We start from the raw sequence: 20,132 nt of genomic DNA on the forward strand, positions 1-20,132 counted from the left end.
TAAAGTTGGGTAGGAATGCAGGGGGGCTGATTCCATTTACACTCATTACATCTATTAATCGTTTTTAAACTGGTAAATAATCAAAATGTACACCAACACCCCAAAAAATAAAGTTTGCCAGATGAACGGTTATCTTAGCACCATGCAGGGGGCCTTTACATTCTTGCCCACCCCCTTCAATTTTCTCCCTTATTTTCATCAATTCTTCCTTACTTTTCCTCCCTTTTTAAATTTAAAAAGTGTACATTACTTCTGGCAAGCCAAGTAAGACCATTACAGTATGGATTGCAATTGCCCGCATCAAGGTGGACTGATCAACACCGGGAGATGAGCGGATACGCTTTCAAAATAATTTGAGATATGCCCTCGAACATCGAAATACGTTCATATAATTGTACAAATTTATGATTGTCCAGCCGAAATATGTGCATCTGCTCTATGTTCCAAGCAAAAGCGCCAAACTCCTCAAGGATCGCTTGCGTCTAAGAATCACCCTTCTTATTTTGAAGTCTCGTCCGACGTGTCCGTTTTAGCAGCATTAGCTTGCAGTCGTTGTCAAAAGAGTTGCTTCGGGTGACAGAGTCCAGCTGTTCTGGCGTTTGGTCACGCACCGAGGGCAAAGACGTGACTATTTAACTCGATAAACACTATGCGAGGCATTTGTCAATGGAACAAACTTACTGACGGGTTGAAAGTTAGCTGCAGTGGCTAACTAACCAGCTTCCTTGCTAGTTAGTTAGCTTCCCGTAGCTTTGCGGTTGTGCGAGAGCGAGCTTTTTTTCCCCTCAAACATATATATGGATATAATTTAAAGCCAGGATGTCTCAGTTTGTTGATTCGGACGAAAACACCCCTTTACTCCGGGACGAACCAAGGAGGTGACTGTGATTTTATGATGTCAAGTAGTAGTAATTTGTTTTTAAATTAAACTTTATTGAAACTTGTGCACAGTGATGACGTTCATGATGACGATTACCAGAGCCGATGGAGATCGATCAGAGTCATGTACTTCACAATGTTTCTCAGCAGCGTTGGTGAGAAAAGTTTATATATTTTTGTTCATATTTTGTGCAGAAACCCTGACCGAAAAAGAACACTACATCAAATTGAGGTGTTGATTCACCCCTGCTGCTAAATAACATTTATTTTGTATAATAATAATAATAATAATGATTCAGTGTTGTATGTATGTATACATATATATATATCTATGTGTATATGAACAAAAATGCACACAATGTATTGATATTTATTTGGTTTCTCAACCATTGCTCTTTGTCAATCCTTACAGGTTTCACCATAGTAATAACATCGTTGTGGCCGTACTTAGAAAAGTCTGACGACAGCGCCGACGCCACCTTCCTGGGCTGGGTGGTGGCGGCCTACAGTCTCGGCCAGATGGTGGCATCGCCCCTTTTTGGCCTGTGGTCCAATTACCGGCGGCGCAGAGAGCCGCTAGTGTGCTCCATCTTCATCAACCTGTCGGCCAACATCTACTATGCCTACGCTTCCCTGCCATCGACCGGGGACAAGTACCACATACTGATTTCGCGAGCCTTTGTGGGGTTCGGAGCAGGTTGTAATCATCATTAATTAATGATGTCATATGTACAGGAAACCCCCATTTATCGTGGGAGGGAGGGGGTAGCCATAAATAGGCGAAAATATGCGAGAAAAGCCACACAAAAAACATTTGTTGAAATAGCTCAAACCTTCACTTATGGTATAAACACATTGAAACTTATTAAGACCCACTTTTTAAATCCATTGCAAACATATTTGAACACCCCAGAAAATATACAGTATAGCAAACTATACACAGTCCAGTACTGTATTGATTAGTGCTGTGTGCCCCTAGATGGCACTCAAGGCTAAGATAGGGAGTTTCATGGCTAGGAGTTATGTTAAGATGGATCATGGTAGGTGAGACACATTCTAGCAGGGGAGAAGTGTACTCTCGTCAGTGGACAGTGTAACACCATTTGTGTCATGACAGGTAATGTTGCTGTGGTGAGATCATACGTTGCTGGAGCCACATCGCTGAAGGAGAGGACGAACGCCATGGCGAACATGAGTGCATGTCAAGCCTTGGGGTTCATCCTTGGACCAGGTTATTGTGGATTTTTACCTCCACTGAATCTAGACGAGACACTTGAGAGTTGGGTCATCGTCTTGAAAGCAAGCTACAGTGCCATACAGTCTTGGTTCCTGTCTGTCGCCAAAGACTTGTCTCTGGGACTTGTTAAAAAAGCAGGCCTAATATGTGGAAAATGTGTGTAATTTTTTTTTTTTTGTAATACGTGTGTATGTCCGTCAGCTCTGCAAGCTTGCTTGTCATTCCTCGGGGAAGTGGGTTACACGGTGGAATTCATCCAGCTGAAGCTCAACATGTACACTGCTCCGGCTTTACTGGCCGCCGTCTTTGGCGTCATCAACATCTTGTTGGTTGCCTTGGTGCTCAGGTGAAGTCTTTTGAAAGAAACGATCATTTGACAACAAAAGGGTGGCTTTGCTTCTGTAGCCAATGGTTGTCCGTCTCACAGGGAGCATCGTGTCGATGATGACGGGAGACGCATTCAAGCCATCAACTACCTCTCGGAAGGTAAGATGTTATGGGTGTCTTCCATTGGAACACTAATCTGGTATGTTGCTGTCCCGTCTCTTCCAGATGAAGTGGACCTAATCGAGGACCCGGAGGAAACCATCGACCAAGTAGCGGCCTACACCTCCAACGTCCTCTTCTTCATTGTCATGTTCATTTTCGCAGTCTTTGAAACGTATGTGGGCAGATTGCTGTCATGTGATGCCGAGCCTTGTAATCGTGACTGCCCTCTGAAACAGGATCGCCACACCTTTATCCATGGATATGTTTGCGTGGACGAGGAGAGAAGCTGTTTTCTACAACGGCATAATCATCTGCTGCATCGGCTTTGAATCCATCCTGGTCTTTCTGGCGGTGAAAGTGGCTGCTCAAAGGTAACGCAAATACAGAAATCCCTCGTTTATTGACCCGCAATAGACAAAATCCACCAACTAGCGACTAAATATGTGGGTACATGAGTCTGCAGTAGCAGTCAATGTGGAAAAAGAATAATCGCCAAATCTGGGATGCAGTGAACTGCACTCTTGATTTCGCAGCAATAGACATATAAAACACGCACACAGTTTCCAGCCTCATAAACAGTTCTTACACTTAATGAATAAAACTTTGATGCAAAATACTTTTAAAATGCAGAAGGAAGTACCGGCGCTGTAAATCCTTATGACGTGACGGAAGTTCTTCTTCGTCTTGAAAATGGAAGAAAAATAAGAAGGGTTTTCGTGGCAACTTGCTTTCAGTTCCCACAACAAGGATTTACAGCCCCAAAAGGTGTATTAACACACCAGGATTGTACCTTTGGCTACATTGAGACATGGAATTCTGGTTCAGCGTTGCTATTTTAAACAAAAATGAATAACTTTAACGTAGTCATTAAGCAGACGTTTTATTTTAGAGTCGGGGATCGGCCGGTGCTGCTCGCAGGTCTGGCCATCATATTCTGCGGCTTCTTCATTCTGCTACCATGGGGCAACCATTACCCTAAAATCCAGTGGGCAGGTATTAAAAAAAAGAAATAAAATAAAATCATTTTTTTGGGGGGGCTGGGGGCGCTACTGACATGGTTTCACGTTTGAAGGTAACCTTGTTTTTCCACCCTCCCTAGACCTTAAAAACAACTCATTGGTCAGTCAGCTATCATCCAACAGCTCTTTTGAGTCCACGGGCTGCCCATATGACCAGACCTGGTGTCAGTACACCCCCGCCATCCACCTGGCTCAGTACATCACCTCAGATTTCCTCATCGGAGTGGGCTATCCGGCTTGCAACGTCATGTCCTACACGCTGTATTCCAAAATCCTTGGACCAAAACCTCAGGTAGAAGAGCTAACCGATGTGAAGAGGGTTAGCTTCGAACCTCAGACTTTGCTTTTTGTTTCTCTTGTCTATAATACGATTTTGATGTCCAACTTGACTTCTATTTCCAGGGCGTGTACATGGGCTGGCTGACAGCGTCTGGGAGCGGCGCGCGGACTCTGGGCCCCGTGTTTGTCTCCCACGTGTACACCCTCCTCGGCCCTCGTTGGGCCTTCACTATCATCTGCATCATGGTGGCGGCGGCCATCGTCCTCCTCAGCTTCGTCTACCACAGACTCATCGCCTTTTCTGTGCGTCATGGCAGGACAATAGAATAAGCAGACACTTTCCACACTGGACCCACCAAAGGACCAAAAAATGAGTTTGAAAGGGAACATGTGTGAACTTGGGCATCTAGATTGGCCTCCAGTTTTAAATTGAGTTACTACATCTTCGTTACTGATACACTAGTACATGTTTTTAATCAATTGCATTTTCAATAAACTAAGGTGTGTGAACTTTATGCTAATGCATGTTTTAATGTCGCAGGCGCATGCACTGGTTTAAAAATGTGACTTAATAATGTGAACATACTATATATGCTATACAACTTTTTTTTTAAACTGAGAATGATGGATTTTGAAGCAATTGTCATATTTCCCATATTGAAGCAATTTTTAATACATTGTCAGGAAGCTAGGAGTATTCTAAAAAATGTATGTGGACCTGAATGACAAGAGATTTATATTTTATTTCGATAAACATATAAAATGCAAGATCACGTTTTTTGTGTACGTTTTTGTTCTTGTGTAAATCGACCATACATTATTATTTCCCTGATTAGTACATTCCATGAAATTGGTATGTACTGTAAATTGTTGCTGTGTAAAATATTTATAATTCACAGTACTGGAGCGCAAACTACTTCCGCCCAGCGGAGTCCCGCATCCTCACACTGCGCATGCGTTAAAAATACATTTAAAAAAAAAAGAAGAAAAAAATCACAGCCAACCTTGGACCCGCATTGCGCGAGAATAAAATTATGTTTTTGAGGTACAACCCCCCTCCCCTCAATAATATACATATATTGTATTCGTTTAAACGGTACATAAAAGGAAGATGTGGTTGGGAGGCGGTATAAACGTACTCAGAAAAACGGAAAGATTCCACTCAATAACCGGAAGTCCCGCCCCTCAGACTTTGACTCATGAGTCGACATGTGAACAGTTTACGAGCATATGTGTCTGCGTTTACAGCGTAATTATTTTTTATAATTTTAATGGTCTTATGATTACGTCATTACACATACTGTGAGTGGAGAAATGGGTAATGAAACGCTTTTGGTGCCTCTTTCCATTGTGTTTGTGACAAGTTTACATGGGCAGCGAATTGCCTCCTTTTAGTTAGCTCGAGATATATTGACTTTCAACCACTTAACTCTGTCGCCTTTCCCTTTTCCTTTCTCTTCTCTTTCAGATTCTAGAATGCATCCGTGGGTAAGTACAATACACGGTTGATACTGATGGTCGTCCGATCCAGTTAGGAAGCACTTCTTAAGCCGCCCCTTAAAAAAGAAACAAAAGCTCATCCCTTTTTTGGCACTTTTTTTCTCCTGCCCGTGTACGAAAAATGAAAGTGAAACTTTCAGCTACATGACATGAGCAAGTTTCGTTTATACAGTTTTTTTATGTTTTTGTAAAGTGTTGTCATTTGTCTCTCTCTTCCCCACACAGCGAACCTATAGAAATACAGGTAAGAAGGCGTCACGGAATTCTGGCTTGATTTTAGTCAATCGTTTTTTTGTAATAATATCACCGCTTTAATCTCGTTTACATCTTTATGGTCGCCAAAACGCTTACTACTACACGGGATAAATATTTCAACTTAATTCAACTGTAAAAAGGAATGTTGTTGCAAACGATTTCAAACAAATTTTGGATTGGAGGCATGCTGCGATTTTTGCAATATAACATTTTATTCTCGGCATATTATGACTAATATTGGGGAAAATGACACATTTGTTGGCGTAATATTAATTAAAACTTTAGTCTTGTGATATTATGACTTTAGTCTTGTAAAACGTGACACCTGAGTTGGAGTCACAAGATGACTTGGCTGAAGTAACGTTATGACTTTATTTTTGTAGAAATGATGATTTTTCTTTCTTTTGAAAGTCTGACTTTATTGGAGTAAATGGACAGATAATAAACACAAACATGCTTTCAAAAATATTTTTCCTCTCCTCACAGCCTTACATGGTACATATGATGATCAAGATGATGATGATGTCAGAGAAGTGATGGCGCTTTCGTCAGGGACAAAGTATGATTATTTCGATTTTGTCTTCCGCAGAAGAGAATTGCTGGAAGAGGTCAAAGCGAGTGTATGTTTTTGTTTGTTTGTTTTGTTTCTGATTTGGTACATGGATATTTGACACCTGTTTTTTCCTGTAGGACACTGAAAGGGAAGCCTGTTGGTTACTAGAGCAGGCCATAATCAAAGAAAAGGCACAGAAGAAACGGTTGAAGAAACAGGTACGCTTGCTTGGAAAGCTCAACACTAAAAACTAAAAAGGAATGTAGGTCAGCATGTCATAGCAAAGGCCAATAATGTCACAATTCTGCGAGGAAAAGGGGTGTCAGTTTTAATGAGTCTTTTACAACTTCAACTTGATTCACGTCAATGTGCAACTTGGTCCAACAATTATAAATTTTGCACCTTTTTTTTAAAACTGACAACTTTAATGGTACAACTTCAAAATTAATGCTTTAGTTTCCCAGGTAGTATTTTGTATTTCTAGTCAGTTTTGTCTCATAAAATGGTGACTTTCCAACTATTTCAACTGTAGAATGTTAATTATTCTACGAAATATGCAACATTATTCTCAGAAAACTATAATTTTTTTCTTGTAAGAAATGTTACAGCTCTTACAGTGATTTTTTTTTAATTCATAGGAATTTACGACCTCACTTTCTAAAATTATGACTTTGCTGTTGCACAGTGGCGGTTCTGGGGGGGGGGGGCCAGCGGGGGCCAGTGCCCCTGTAGCACCGATTCTGGCCCCCTCTGTGGCCCCCCCTCCGAGCGCAGATTACGCAGTCGTGCCGAGTCGCCGACGTGAAAGATGGAACCAAAGTGCGTGATTTAACATTCTAGTCGGACCCTTTAGTGCGCTGCGCCATTTAAAAATGAGCGGGAAAATGAGAAGCAGTCAGCAGAGAAGGATATTACCACGACACGAGTGCTATTTGCGTGTGTGTGTGCGCGCGTGTGTGTGTGCGTGCGCGTTTGTGTGCGTGTGTGCGCGTGTTTGTGTGTGTGTGTGCGTCTGCGTGTGTGTGCGCGTGTGTGTGTGTGTGTGTCTCTGTAACTTTTTTAGTCTCCCTTTTTATTTTAATTTTTATTTAACAGGATCAATATATAAGACATTGCCTTTTAAAATTTGGATAATTATATGCATGTAAAACATCTAGCTTCAGTGTATTTGCAATGTTTGTCCCCGGCGGGCTGGTACCATATCATCCCCTGGCTTGAATATTCTCAACAGATGGACACGGCGTATTGTTACGCTTGCAGACATTTTAGCCCTCCTAATACTGTTTTTTTCTCATCACTGTAATGTTATGACTACAATTTCAAAGTCTGAAGAAATAAAAAGTCAAATAAGATTTCAAATCTGTCTTTTTAGCCCTGGGTTGAATGTGCCCCCCCATCAAAACCCCTGGCCCCAGCCCGGCCCCCTCAGTGAAATTGATCCAGAACCGCCCCTGCTGTTGCAATATGACAAAATCATACACATACATTCAAACCTGATTCTATTGTCATAAAGGTGAAATCTAGTTCTTAAGATTTAGGACTCATTACTTGAAAGTTAAGACTTGATTATCTTAAAATCAGATTTGGCTTTCATCATCAAATTGTGATTTTGTTCTGGGAAAATTGTCACTTTATTTACACCTCACATTTTTATTTTTCTCTGTCTGATGTTCTCAGAATACTACAGCAATATTCTTGCAAATACTTCAACTTTATTGTCATAATATAATGTCGTGAGGTACATGTTAACTTTGGATTTTTCCTGGAAATTTTATGTTATTCTCATCAAATTGTGACTTGGTGTTTAATGACAAAATTTTGACAGTGCTGTAAGTTGTGCAACTTTATTTGGAAAAAAAATTTACATTCTTACTGTAAGATTTGTTCTCGTGAAAAATTGCTGGGAAAATTTTGAATTTGCATTCCCATTCATTTGTGCCTCTGAAAAGTATGCCTTTATTCTCATAAAATGTTATCCATTTTCTTACTTTTGAATTTCTGCATTATTCTTGGAAACTTATTTGTGTAAAATTACGACTTTTTTGTCATTGTGTTGCCGGCCAAAGAGACAGAAGGAAAGAAAGCGGCAGGAGAAAATGGAGAAGGAAAAAGAGAATGCCGTAAGTAGTTGCATTTGAAACAAATGATGCAAAACATTATTTTGAATGAATGACACCCCACCACATGCGAGTATGTTCTCGGTGCAAAAGTTAAATGCTGCCTTGCAGCAGTCCAACGCGGAGGAGAATTCGGCGGTCGGCGACAAATTGCCAAATGGCACGCAAGCCAATGTGGAAGTTCAAGAGGAAGGCGGAGCGGAAGGTGGCGCGGAAGGCGGCGCCGGTGGACAAAACGATTCAAGCCATGTTAGCGACCAGGACGCTGAGGTAAGTGATGGCACGGTTTTTCTTTTGGGATTGTGAATTGATAAATATTTGTATTCAGTCTTTTTAAAGTACATACAAGTAAAAAAAAAAGAAAAAGAAATCTATATATATATATATGTGTGTATAAGAGCTGTCAAACGATTAACATATTTAATCTAATTAAAAATGCAACAGTCATAATTAACTCAAATTCACAAAAAATTAATCGTGATTACTCACACATTTTTTGTCGTTTCTGAATTTCCTTTTATATATTTTTTGTCCTATTTTTTCCCGTTTTAATGCTCTCATCAACATGGAAACATGAATCAGTTTTCTATGTGCAAAATGCAAATATTTACTGAAATAACAATTTCGAATTTTACGTGAACATTTTTCACTTGGAGTAGTTATTCACATATAATCTCTCACACAATATTACTGTCCATCAACAACAGTGAAAAAAATATTTTGTCACACAACAGCTGCTTTAACAGCTCTTTTTATGCAATTAAAACAGAGCAATATAACATTATAAAGTGCACATCTAAGGTAAACTAGTACTCAGCCTATAGTGGATTTAAGCCATGGTTGCATACTTCGTTTTTCTCAAGTTTGCTTTGAACACAGCAGTCAGGCTATGTTGATTCTGTTGGTCCTTCTTGCGCGGAAGTCTCTGTACGGTTTTGCGGAGACATCATTTCGGATGACGACACTTGGTTCGATGACAACACTGGAGACGTTTTATTTTCGCTAGGTCGCTACCACTGCACCGCTGAACTTTCGTTGTCATGTCACCGCCTCAGCGCGCTGTGACTGTCAGACGAACACAGAGAAGCTCGACCCGCTCTATTTATATGGACACGGAACACTGTAACCTTCCACACAAAATAGTTCCAAACGAGTAACAATCGCGTCAGTGGCATACATCGTATACCTGTATGATACAGGTAACTTTGGTCTTGTCAGTGGAGCAATCTGGCAACTTTTTAAAAGTAAACTTTCCATTCATAAACTCTTTAAGTATCCGTTTTCGGTGTCTCTGCCGTGGCTGGCAAAACACACTTGCGTGGACCTACAGTATGCAGCACGCTTGTTGTTTTGTTTCTGGTTTATTTATAGAGCAACGTAACATCCGCTGTGACGTGTGCCGCGTTAATCTCGCGAGAAAAAAATTAATCTCGTTAAAATTCATTTAAATTAATGGCAATAAAAACGCGCTAAACTGACAGCTCTAATAAAAAAAATAAATCCTCGTCTCACCCCTCGGGTGGTGTCCATCCCTCATTCAGCTCGGGTCCTCTACCAGAGGCCAGGAAGCTTGAGGGTTCTGTGCAGTATCCTTGCTGTTCCCAGCACTGCACATTTCTGGACTGAGATGTCCGATGTTGTTCCCGGGATCTGTTGCAACCACTCATCTAGTTTGGGGGTCACTGCCCCGAGTGCTCCGACCACCACAGGCACGACCTCCCATGACTGTCACCTTTACCTTCCAGGCTCTCTCCAACTCTTCTCTGAGCCCTTGGTATTTCTCGAGTTTCTCGTGTTCCTTCTTTCTGATGTTTCCATCACTTGGGACCGCTACATCCACTACAACGGCTTTCCTCTGCCCTTTATCTATGATCACGATATCTGGTTGGTTCGCCATTACCATCTTGTCAGTCTGGATATGGAAGTCCCACACGATCTTCGCTCTGTCATTCTCCACAACCTTCGGAGGTGTTTCCCATTTTGACCTTGGGGTTTCCAGTCCATACTCCGCACAGATGTTTCGGTAGACTATGCCAGCCACCTGGTTATGGCGTTCCATGTAGGCTTTCCCTGCCAGCATCTTACACCCTGCAGTTATGTGTTGGACCGTCTCAGGTGCCTCTTTGCACAACCTACACCTTGGGTCTTGTCTGGTGTGGTATATCTGGGCCTCAATGGCTCTGGTGCTCAGGGCCTGCTCCTGAGCAGCCAGGATGAGTGCCTCTGTGCTGTCCTTCAGGCCAGCCCTTTCTAGCCACTGATAGGACTTCCTGAGATCAGCCACTTCAGTTATGGTCCGGTGGTACATCCCATGTAGGGGCTTGTCCTCCCATGATGGTCCCTCTTCCAGCGCCTCATCCTCTGTTCCCCATTGTCTGAGACATTCTCTGAGTACGTCATCCGTTGGAGCCTCCTCCTTGATGTATTCATGGAGCTTGGATGTTTCATCCTGGACAGTGGCTCTCACACTCACTAGTCCCCGGCCTCCTTCCTTTCGGCTTGCGTACAGTCTCAGGGTGCTGGATTTGGGATGGAACCCTCCATGCATGGTTAGGAGCTTTCGGGTCTTAACGTCCGTGGTCTGAATCTCTTCCTTTGGGCACCTTATTATTCCTGCAGGGTATCTGATCACTGGCAGGGCATAGCTGTTTATTGCCCGGGTCTTATTCTTGCCATTGAGCTGGCTTCTTAGGACTTGCCTCACTCGCTGGAGGTATTTGGCCGTAGCCGCTTTCCTTGTTGCCAGTTCGAGGTTGCCATTGGCTTGTGGTATACCGAGGTACTTGTAGCTGTCCTCAATGTCTGCTATTGTTCCTTCAGGGAGTGAGACCCCTTCAGTGCGGACTACCTTTCCTCTCTTAGTCACCATCCGACTACATTTCTCAAGCCCGAATGACATCCCGATGTCGCTGCTGTAGATCCTGGTTGTGTGGATCAGGGAGTCTATGTCCCTTTCGCTCTTAGCATACAGCTTTATGTCATCCATGTAGAGGAGGTGACTGATTGTAGCTCCATTTCTGAGGCGGTATCCATAGCCTGTCTTGGTGATTACTTGGCTTAGGGGGTTCAGTCCTATGCAGAACAGCAGTGGGGAGAGTGCATCACCTTGGTATATGCCACATTTGATGGACACTTGGGTAAGTGGCTTGCCATTGGCTTCAAGTGTGGTTTTCCACATCCTCATCGAGTTCGCAACGAAGGCTCTTAGGGTCCTGTTCACCTTATACAACTCCAAGCATTCAGTGATCCATGTATGTGGCATCGAGTCATAGGCTTTCTTGTAATCAATCCAGGCTGTTCACAGGTTGGTGTGTCGGGACCTGCAGTCTTGTGCGACTGTTCTGTCAACCAGGAGCTGATGTTTGGCTCCTCTGGTATCTCCAACAATGCCCTTCTGTGCTTCGCTCATGTATTGATCCATGTGTCCACTTATCTTAGCCGCAATGATGCCTGACATGAGCTTCCATGTTGTGGAGAGACAGTAGGCCGATAGTTGGATGGGACTGCGCCCTTTGAGGGATCCTTCATGATCAGGATCGTTCGCCCTTCGGTTAGCCATCCTGGGTGAGTCCCATCCCTCAGCAGCTGGTTCATTTGTGCTGCTAGGCGCTCATGGAGTGCTGTGAGTTTCTTTAGCCAGTAGGTGTGGACCATGTCCGGGCCTGGTGCTGTCCAGTTCTTCATATCTGAGACTCTTTCCTGTATGTCTGCCAGTATGGTAACTGGGTTCTGTTCAGGGAGGTTGCTGTGCTCCTCTCTCAGGGTCGCCAGCCATTGTGCACTGCTGTTATGTGCAACCTCCTTCTCCCATATGCCTTTTCCAGTACCTTTCAGTTTCCAGTCTTGGTGGGTCAGCTCTGTTGATTGGACCCTGCCACTGAGCGTACACTTTCGCAGGTTGTGTTGCGAACAGCCTGTTTATTCGTCTGGCCTCATTCTCTTTCTTGTACCGCTTTAGGCGGCTGGACAAGGCTTGGAGCCTTTGTTAGGCAGTTTCGAGTGCTTCAGGTATGGTCATCTGGATGTACCTCTCGGGTATCGGCCTTTTCATCACACCTCTCTGGGCCGCCGTCAATTGACTCACATCTTTCCGAGCCGCCTTGATCTTAGCCTCCAACCGTCTTTTCCACGGTGGGTAACGTATCTCATGGCTTCCATGGTTGCTCTTATAGCCAAGCATCTCTAGGATCGCTGATGCTGAAGCGTATATCAGCTCATTGGTTTCCGTGATCGTTACGGTAGGGATCGCCCTCAGTGCTGCATTCACACGTTCCATGAGACTATCAGGTGGCACTTCACATAGCTGTTGTAATCGGTTTCTAGGTTGCCCAGCTTTCATTCTCGCCATGATCTTAGCTTTCAGGTCAGTTGCTGCCTCGCTCAGCATTTCATTCAATGGAGCTGGCCTCCCAATCTCATCATCTGCATTCATTGGGGCTTGCCTCCCAATCTCTGGTATGACCTCCTCCTCTGATCTGGCAGCCTGGGGCCCTTCACCATGGAACCTGCGTTGTACCTCATCAATCTCAAGTTGTGACAGCAGTTGCCGTTTGTGGATGTTGGAACACTGAGCTACTAGTTGTTTCGTGGTCAACCGTGACTGTGGGTTTCGAAGTAACCATTTTGCCCACATTCTCTGCATGTAACCCCTCTGACTAGGGTTGCTTGAGTAGTAGCATTCCAACAGAGCTATGTTATCGCATCTCGCCCATCTCCGCTTTGTTCCAGTAGCCCATTTTTCATCAAGGTGCTCTGGTTCCCCAGCACCTGACGCAGACCTTGTTTGGCCGGGCGACGTCTGAGCCGGCATGTCACTCGTTTTATTGTCTCTCATCATTGTATGAGGTAGGCATTAGCGTGAAGGATCTTGCCCAAGGACCCACACTGGATGGTGTTATGTGCTCATTTTTGCCCCAAGCGGGATTCGAACCACCGTCTCCCGTACGCCAAACCGATGCCTTACCAACTGAGCTATCCAGCCGCGCTATATATATATATATATATATATATATATAAAGGTACCGGGTTCGATTCTAGCTCCGGCCTCCCTGTGTGGAGTTTGCATGTTCTCCCCGGGCCTGCGTGGGTTTTCTCTGGGTGCTCCGGTTTCCTCCCACATTCCAAAAACATGCATGGCAGGTTGATTGGACGCTCTAAATTGTCCCTAGGTGTGAGTGTGGGCGTGGTTGGTTGTTCGTCTCTGTGTGCCCTGCGATTGGCTGGCACCTGATTCAGGGTGTCCCCCGCCTACTGCCCGAAGACGGCTGGGATAGGCTCCAGCACCCCCCGCGACCCTAGTGAGGATCAAGCGGTTTGGAAAATGGATGGATGGATATATATTATATTGCAGCTAAACTAAATATTTTAACACCTCTGAAGCTTTTGAATGTTTTAGAGAACGTGAGAGAGAGCATTTATGAAATAAAATCTTAAAGGTCATGTAAATTTCAAGGTCAAGTTATTGGTGAAAAGGTCAAATGACTAAAATATGCTCCGATCTTTTAAGTGATTGCAGATGCGGATTCCTTGTTGAAATTCCGTTTCCGAACAATACCTGTCTTGCGAAGATTGACCTCGTCGTTCTTAAGCTCTTGGGGTTCAAAGGAAAGCGGCCTTTTTGCCAATCTAGTTAAAATTCGGTCGGCTGGAGCTTCCCACCTGCTGCTCCGATTGACCTAAAAATTTTGTGTCGTGCCGTCACGATCAACAAGTACAGCAAGTTTCATGAAAATCCACTTGGGTTTTATTTCTGTATTTAATTTTTTTGAGGGGGGGATATTTGGCATAGAATGATCCATTATCATTTTCCAAACGAATTGATTTTCACAACCTTTGTAATTTCATTTAAAAGCTACATTGTGAATTTATTCCTACTTAAAAATATATACCTTTTTTTATTTTTGGGGCGAACAAACTGGATATAACTTGTATTATTTTGTGGTTTCACAAAGAAGTTTTAAAATAACAACAACAACAAAAATCATTTTTTTTTTCTCTTCCAAAGGAACTGGATATGACAAGTTGTTTTGTGAGTCAAACGGCCCAAAGAGTCCAGCATAAATTGGAGTCGAAGCCTAAGCCTGAGAAGGCGAAACCGAAGCCGCCCAGCAAAGGGCAACTCCCCAAGAAATCCAATGACGACATCGCCAAGGTCAGTCACTCCACTCCTTTATTTTACGCAAAAAAATGTTTTCCCTTCGTATTTATGCCTGTATATGACAGATTATTGTAGAAAAAAAATTGTCAGTAAGTTATGACTTGATGTAATATTTGAACGGCATTTTCGTAAATACGACTTGTTCCTAAAATACTTTTTCTTTTTAAAATGACTTCTTAAAAATGTCACTCACGTGAAACTGCATTGTGATTGACATCCCATTTGGAGATTCGATACACGAAATTACATCAGTTACAATTTGTACAATCCGCGCTGTCCAGTTAGTTCTGTTTTCATCAAATTGTTCATTAGTTTACCTGGTTTAAAAAAAAAAAAAAAAGATTAATTCCGTTTTTGACAATGTTTGGCACAGGTTTCCGCTGGCGGCTTGGTGCTTACCGATAATGTTGAAATAAGTAACGATCTTGCAAGTGAGTTCCCGCCTTTCCCTGCACGTTTGCGCATCATTTTTCTTGGGTTTTAAACACTTTTTGAATTCCCTAAAGCTCGGGGGAATAAATGGGCGCGCGACGGACGTTATGACTTGGCGGTGGATTGTTTTACCCAAGCCATCCAGTACAATCCTACGGAAATTAAGTCGGTACCCTTATGTGTGCTACATCTTCGTTTTCTTTCTGTTCCTGTTTTGGAAGGCTAAAAAAAAAGCCATTAACGCAACACATCTTTTCCTTTTAGGTTGTTTGGAAATCGCGCATTCTGTTTGGAGAAGATGCAGGAATATGAGAAGGCCCTGGCCGACGCCGAGTTGTGCCTCAACATGTCTCCTGGCTGGATTAAAGGCCTCTTTCGCAAGGGGCGCGCTCTAGCCGGTTTAAAGGTCACTGTCCGCTTTTAAACGTTACACTTTACACTTTGGGTTGAGGCCTTCATCGAGTCAAGCGAACGACACCTGACACTCAATTGGGGAAAGGCATCTCCAAGTGCAATTAGCCGGGACTTTTATTTGGCTAAATAGTGAGGTGTGTATATTTGAAATGCGACATAGTTAGAGAAATGAATGCCATTGGCAGTTGATTACGAAATGGCATCTGTGAGACCTAGCGGAAGGGGAACCCCCCCCCCCCCCCCTCAACTTTATCAAACATTTTAAAACGACCATTGCTGCATGCAAAGTGCTGTACACGAAATACCAATCAGTAGTAAAAACAAGGAAAGTTAATACATCCATCCATTTTCCGATTCGCTTTATCCTTACAAGGGTCACGGGGCGTGCTTGGAGCCTATCTCAGCTGTCCTCGGGCAGTAGGCGGGGGACACCCTGAACCGGTGGCCAGTTAATCGCGAGGCACACATAGGCGAACAACCATCCGCGCTCACACTCTCACTGAGGGACAATTTAGAGCAGTGATTCTTGACCTTGTTGGAGGTACTGAACCCAACCAGTTCATATGCACATTCACCTAACCCTTAATTAGTGAAAAACAAAAATAGGACTTTTTTACAAATTCAAGACATAAAGAATGCATTCATTAAAAACAGAAAAAAGTAGATAAAATTTCAAGAGATAAGTATACTTTTTTTTTTATAATTGTACGATGTACTATCACGACAGTCACAAGTTGACAATGAAGTGAACTAAATTTCCCACTGCACCGATTAGACAAGCAATGTCATGTGATCAACTGCAGCCAGCGATGGCCAAGCGGGCGCGTCATAACTAATTGACATGTTGAGTCGGGTGTGTCTTAACCTCCATGGCAGAGGCTCCGTTGAACCCCTGAGACGATTCACCGAACCCCTGGGGTTCGATCGAACCCAGGTTAAGAACCCATGATTTAGAGTGTTCAATCAGCCTCCCATGCACGTTTTTGAAATGTGGGAGGAAACGGGAGTACCCGGAGAAAACCCACGTAGGCACGGAAGGCTGGAGCTGGAATCGAACCACAGTACCTCTGCACTGTGAGGTCGACTCGCTAACCACTGGTCCACCGGGCCGCCCTAGTTAATACATCAATAACATAAAACCAGTCAACGCAATAAATCACTCAAACAATGCCGAGGCAAAAGCCAAAGAATAAAACTTGTGTTGTAAGATAAGAAAACCTTTATTAGTCTCACAATGGAGAAATTCCCAATTCACAGCAGCAAAGTTATGAAAGGAAGAAGTAGAAGAACAAAATATAGGAGCTGCTGTAAAGGCAGCCACTCTCGCGGCGCCATCTTGAACTTATCGTTGTAAAATGAGTTTGAGAGCTGGACAGAGCGGCGGTTTTCCTCGGCGCCCCCCTTCACCGCCTTCCTCTCTCCACCAGAGATACGAAGAGGCGGCGCATGCCTTCCAAGGGGTCCTGCAGCTGGATGCCTCTTTCGCCGAGGCCGCTCAGGAAATGATACGAATGCAGATACTGCAGCTGATGGTGAGTCAGCGAAGGCCTCGCACAAAGCACCTTCCTTTTTTTTCTTGTTGACCCCTCTCCGCTTTTCTGTTTCAGCGGTATGGCTTTACGCGGGAGCAGAGTTCAAATGCCTTAATTATACACGGGACGGTGCCGAAAGCTCGCGAGGTGCTGTCCAGGTTAAACCCTCAAATTGGTGAGTGGACCGGCAACAAAAACGCCGCGACTTGAGGTGCCCGGACGCTGCCCCTTCTGAGCCGCGCCGTCCCTATTTTTCTCGTCGAAGCGCCCCGAGTGCCAGCGGCTCCAGGAACCGCGGTGAAGACCGAACCCCTCGGGAAGATCCACAGTGCCTCCAACGTCCAAAAAGATGGCCACCCGTGAGTCACCCACATGACTCGAATATCTTCAATTGCCACATGGGAAAGGACAACGTCACTTTTCCTCATAATGTTTGTGCTTTATTCACACCATATTTAAAGATTTACGACTTTATGCACATAATATTGCATCTTTAGTCCTATTATTTTGACTAATTATTGTCTGCGAATTCATATTTATTCTCGTACATCTTCACACACACACACACATAAGATTACAACTTTATTTTCCAACTATTTTGACTTAATTCACTATTTTTTCCTCACATCATGACTTCTGTTCCTGTAAAAAAAAATAGAAATGGGGGAGGGGGGTGCTTTCGCTAATATTTTAACCCGTTGCCAATAAAAATACTTTTGTTTTTACTTTTAATATTTCGGCTATTTATGAAATATAAAGATTTCATTCATTCATTCATTTTCCGATCCGCTTATCCTGACAAGGGTCGCGGGGGGTGCTGGAGCCTATCCCAGCTGTTTTTGGGCAGTAGGCGGGGGACACCCTGAACCGGTTGCCAGCCAATCGCAGGGCACACACAGACGAACAGCCATCCGCGCTCACACTCACACCTAGGGAGAATTTGGAGTGTTCAATCAGCCTGCTATGCATGTTTTTGGAATGTGGGAGGAAACCGGAGTACTCGGAGAAAACCCACGCAGGCCAGGGCAGAACATGCAAACTCTACACAGGGAGGCCGGAGCTGGAATTGAACCCGGTACCTCTGCACTGTGAGGTCAACGCGCTAATCACTGGACCACCGGGCCGCAATATAAAGATTTATTTGTCTAATTTTAACGACTTTGGAAATTTTTAAATATTCTCAGAATTGTTTTTATTCTGTACAATATTTCAGATTCAGTCTCGTCATCACATATTATGATTATATACTCATTATTTGCATTTTATTTACATGATATTTAATGTTTTTTCATGCCCCAATTTTTTTAACTACAAGTTAGTTATTATTATAATTTTTTTGTGTGTGTGACTTGATTTTTTTTTTTTTTTTTTGTGCGACTCGTTTCGGAGATTGAGCGCGCTCCCCCGTTTCCCTTGCAGGGAACTGTTTCCAGTGTGGGTGGGCAACCTGACCACGACGGTGACGGAGCAGCTGCTCTCCAACATGTTCAGCAAGTCAGTGGGCACGGCGCTTTCGCCACATAAAGTTAACGGCGAGCCATTCGTAAGTTGACGGGAATGAGGTCTCCTTCGGCAGGGCGGGTTCGCTTCACAGCGTCAAGCTCCTGCTCGACCGCCGCTGCGCCTTCGTCAACTTTACGCGGCAGGAGTGCTGCGACGAAGCCATCCGATTATTTCACGTGAGTGGCAACTCCCGCCGTTGACCGCCAACCTTCCTTTCGCCGTGCAACTCACCTCGATGGTCTTTGTTCAGAACTTCGAGCTGAAGGGCAACTGGATCGTTGTTCGATACCCTGACAGAATCCCCGCGTACGGGGGCTTCTCCAAGATGGCCCTCAAAGCTCAAGACCGCCGTAGTGACAATTCCCACTAAGTGTCTTCAACCACTTCCAACTGCGGTGGCAGGTATGCTTTGTTTCTGCAAATATATTGATTTGATAACACAAAAATATTCTGCAAACAGTATAAAAAAATAAGAGGAACAACTGTGATCACACCAAATCTGCAAGTAGAGCTCACAAAGTTATGGCTTTGTCCAAATTCCATTTCTCAATTTTACAACCTCATCATCTTTTCTCAACATCATTTAATTGACACCATAATTTGGGTAGAATCTCATAATATTGCGATGAAATCAAGATATGCAATTCCAACCTATTTAAAAGGTGTTTTGATCTTGACAGTAACTTCCAACTATCGGTGATCAATGTAACAGTGTTGATTGTGTGTTTCCAGGCATAATTCAAACGGGAGCGGCCACGTGCGCCTGAACCGACAATAAAAGAAGGATGGATTTTTTATTATTTTTATTTTTTTAATAAATCATGTCCCAAGTCTTTTTTTTTTAAAGGACATTGATGCCAAATATCTTTTTTTCTTCTAAAATGTTTCCCTTTAATTAAAGGACTACATTTGCTCCTTCAATTCATCTTGGCCTTTTGATCTCGTGATGAAAACCGGTCTGTCGTTGCTGTTATTTTGGGCTTGCCGGTAAGTGAATGCATTGAGTGAGTGAGCGAGTAAGTGTTGGTCCTTTTAATCTTGCGGGTGGGGCATCGGGTCGGGGGTGTTAACGCCGACAAAATGGCTGCTGGTGATAGCGAGTCACGGGAGAGGAAGTTGAAATGATGCTTGGCTACTCTTGGAAAAGGCTATTTTTAGCCTTCCGCTATTGTGAAACATGCCAGCCTTCATCGCCACAACGTTAAAGTAATAGTTTAACAATAACCGCGTAAAGTATGCATATTTTTTAACACTTATTAAAAAATACAATTACTCATTAGTCCCACAATATGATGTAAAAACTATGTTGTCTTCATATTTTTTCCTTTAGCTTCATTAAATTTGCTTCTCACAGTTTGAATTTACTTGCATTAGGGGCAGAGAGAGTGAGAGACCTTATTTTGATTTCGTGATATTTGACAGTTACAGCCACAATGGATTTTTTTTTTAAATTAATGCCTGTGTTGTGGTAAGGTACAATATAATACAATACAATAAATCCTGATTTATATAGCGCTTTCATAACAGCTGCAGCTGTTACAAAGCGTCAAACGAGAATGTTCTGATTCTTCAGATTGAATTGTCAAAGTACAAAATTTAATATCAGACAGACACGATAATTAAATCTGATTGTAAGTCTAACAATATGGTCCATGGCTATCAACAAAAAAAAATTGGTTGACATTGTTCGGCTGTGTTTGCGAGAAAATCGTGAAGAGCGCAACTGATATTGGGCCGTCACACTATTAATTCTTGATTTGGGCATA

At 43.3% G+C, this 20,132-nt stretch overlaps 2 protein-coding genes across 8 annotated transcripts; both read left to right on the forward strand.

Annotated features, from left to right (window-relative positions):
- Nucleotides 1-530: 530 nt before the first annotated feature.
- mfsd8 (major facilitator superfamily domain containing 8) lies at nt 531-4,671 on the forward strand. Its single transcript, XM_086104743.1, has 11 exons — nt 531-878; nt 952-1,034; nt 1,292-1,576; nt 1,997-2,110; nt 2,318-2,462; nt 2,544-2,602; nt 2,669-2,777; nt 2,842-2,976; nt 3,495-3,598; nt 3,705-3,916; nt 4,027-4,671. Exons 1-11 carry the CDS (start codon nt 820-822, stop codon nt 4,231-4,233), a joined length of 1,512 nt encoding a protein of 503 aa, XP_085960869.1. The 5' UTR covers nt 531-819; the 3' UTR covers nt 4,234-4,671.
- Nucleotides 4,672-5,080: 409 nt separating this feature from the next.
- On the forward strand, nt 5,081-19,287 carry LOC147209122 (uncharacterized). 7 transcript variants are annotated; one of them, XM_086104745.1, is made up of 18 exons: nt 5,081-5,152; nt 5,372-5,391; nt 5,629-5,647; nt 6,145-6,278; nt 6,349-6,429; nt 8,278-8,331; nt 8,443-8,598; nt 14,333-14,479; nt 14,859-14,916; nt 14,992-15,082; nt 15,182-15,323; nt 16,759-16,863; nt 16,939-17,038; nt 17,129-17,222; nt 18,283-18,357; nt 18,440-18,542; nt 18,617-18,768; nt 19,099-19,287. In XM_086104745.1, the coding sequence occupies exons 1-17, from the start codon at nt 5,134-5,136 to the stop codon at nt 18,734-18,736; spliced, it is 1,518 nt and encodes a 505-aa protein (XP_085960871.1). In that variant the 5' UTR covers nt 5,081-5,133; the 3' UTR covers nt 18,737-18,768; nt 19,099-19,287. The 7 variants fall into 7 exon arrangements, 6 of the variants coding, with proteins under 6 accessions (XP_085960871.1, XP_085960873.1, XP_085960870.1 ...); XM_086104747.1 differs by having other exon boundaries at nt 5,088-5,221; nt 8,440-8,598; XM_086104744.1 differs by having other exon boundaries at nt 5,088-5,152; nt 8,440-8,598.
- Nucleotides 19,288-20,132: the final 845 nt, after the last annotated feature.

The sequence above is a fragment of the Hippocampus guttulatus genome, chromosome 2 (assembly GCF_054856545.1).
Source record: "Hippocampus guttulatus isolate MCC_2025c chromosome 2, RoL_Hgut_1.0, whole genome shotgun sequence".
Classification (NCBI taxonomy): domain Eukaryota; kingdom Metazoa; phylum Chordata; class Actinopteri; order Syngnathiformes; family Syngnathidae; genus Hippocampus; species Hippocampus guttulatus.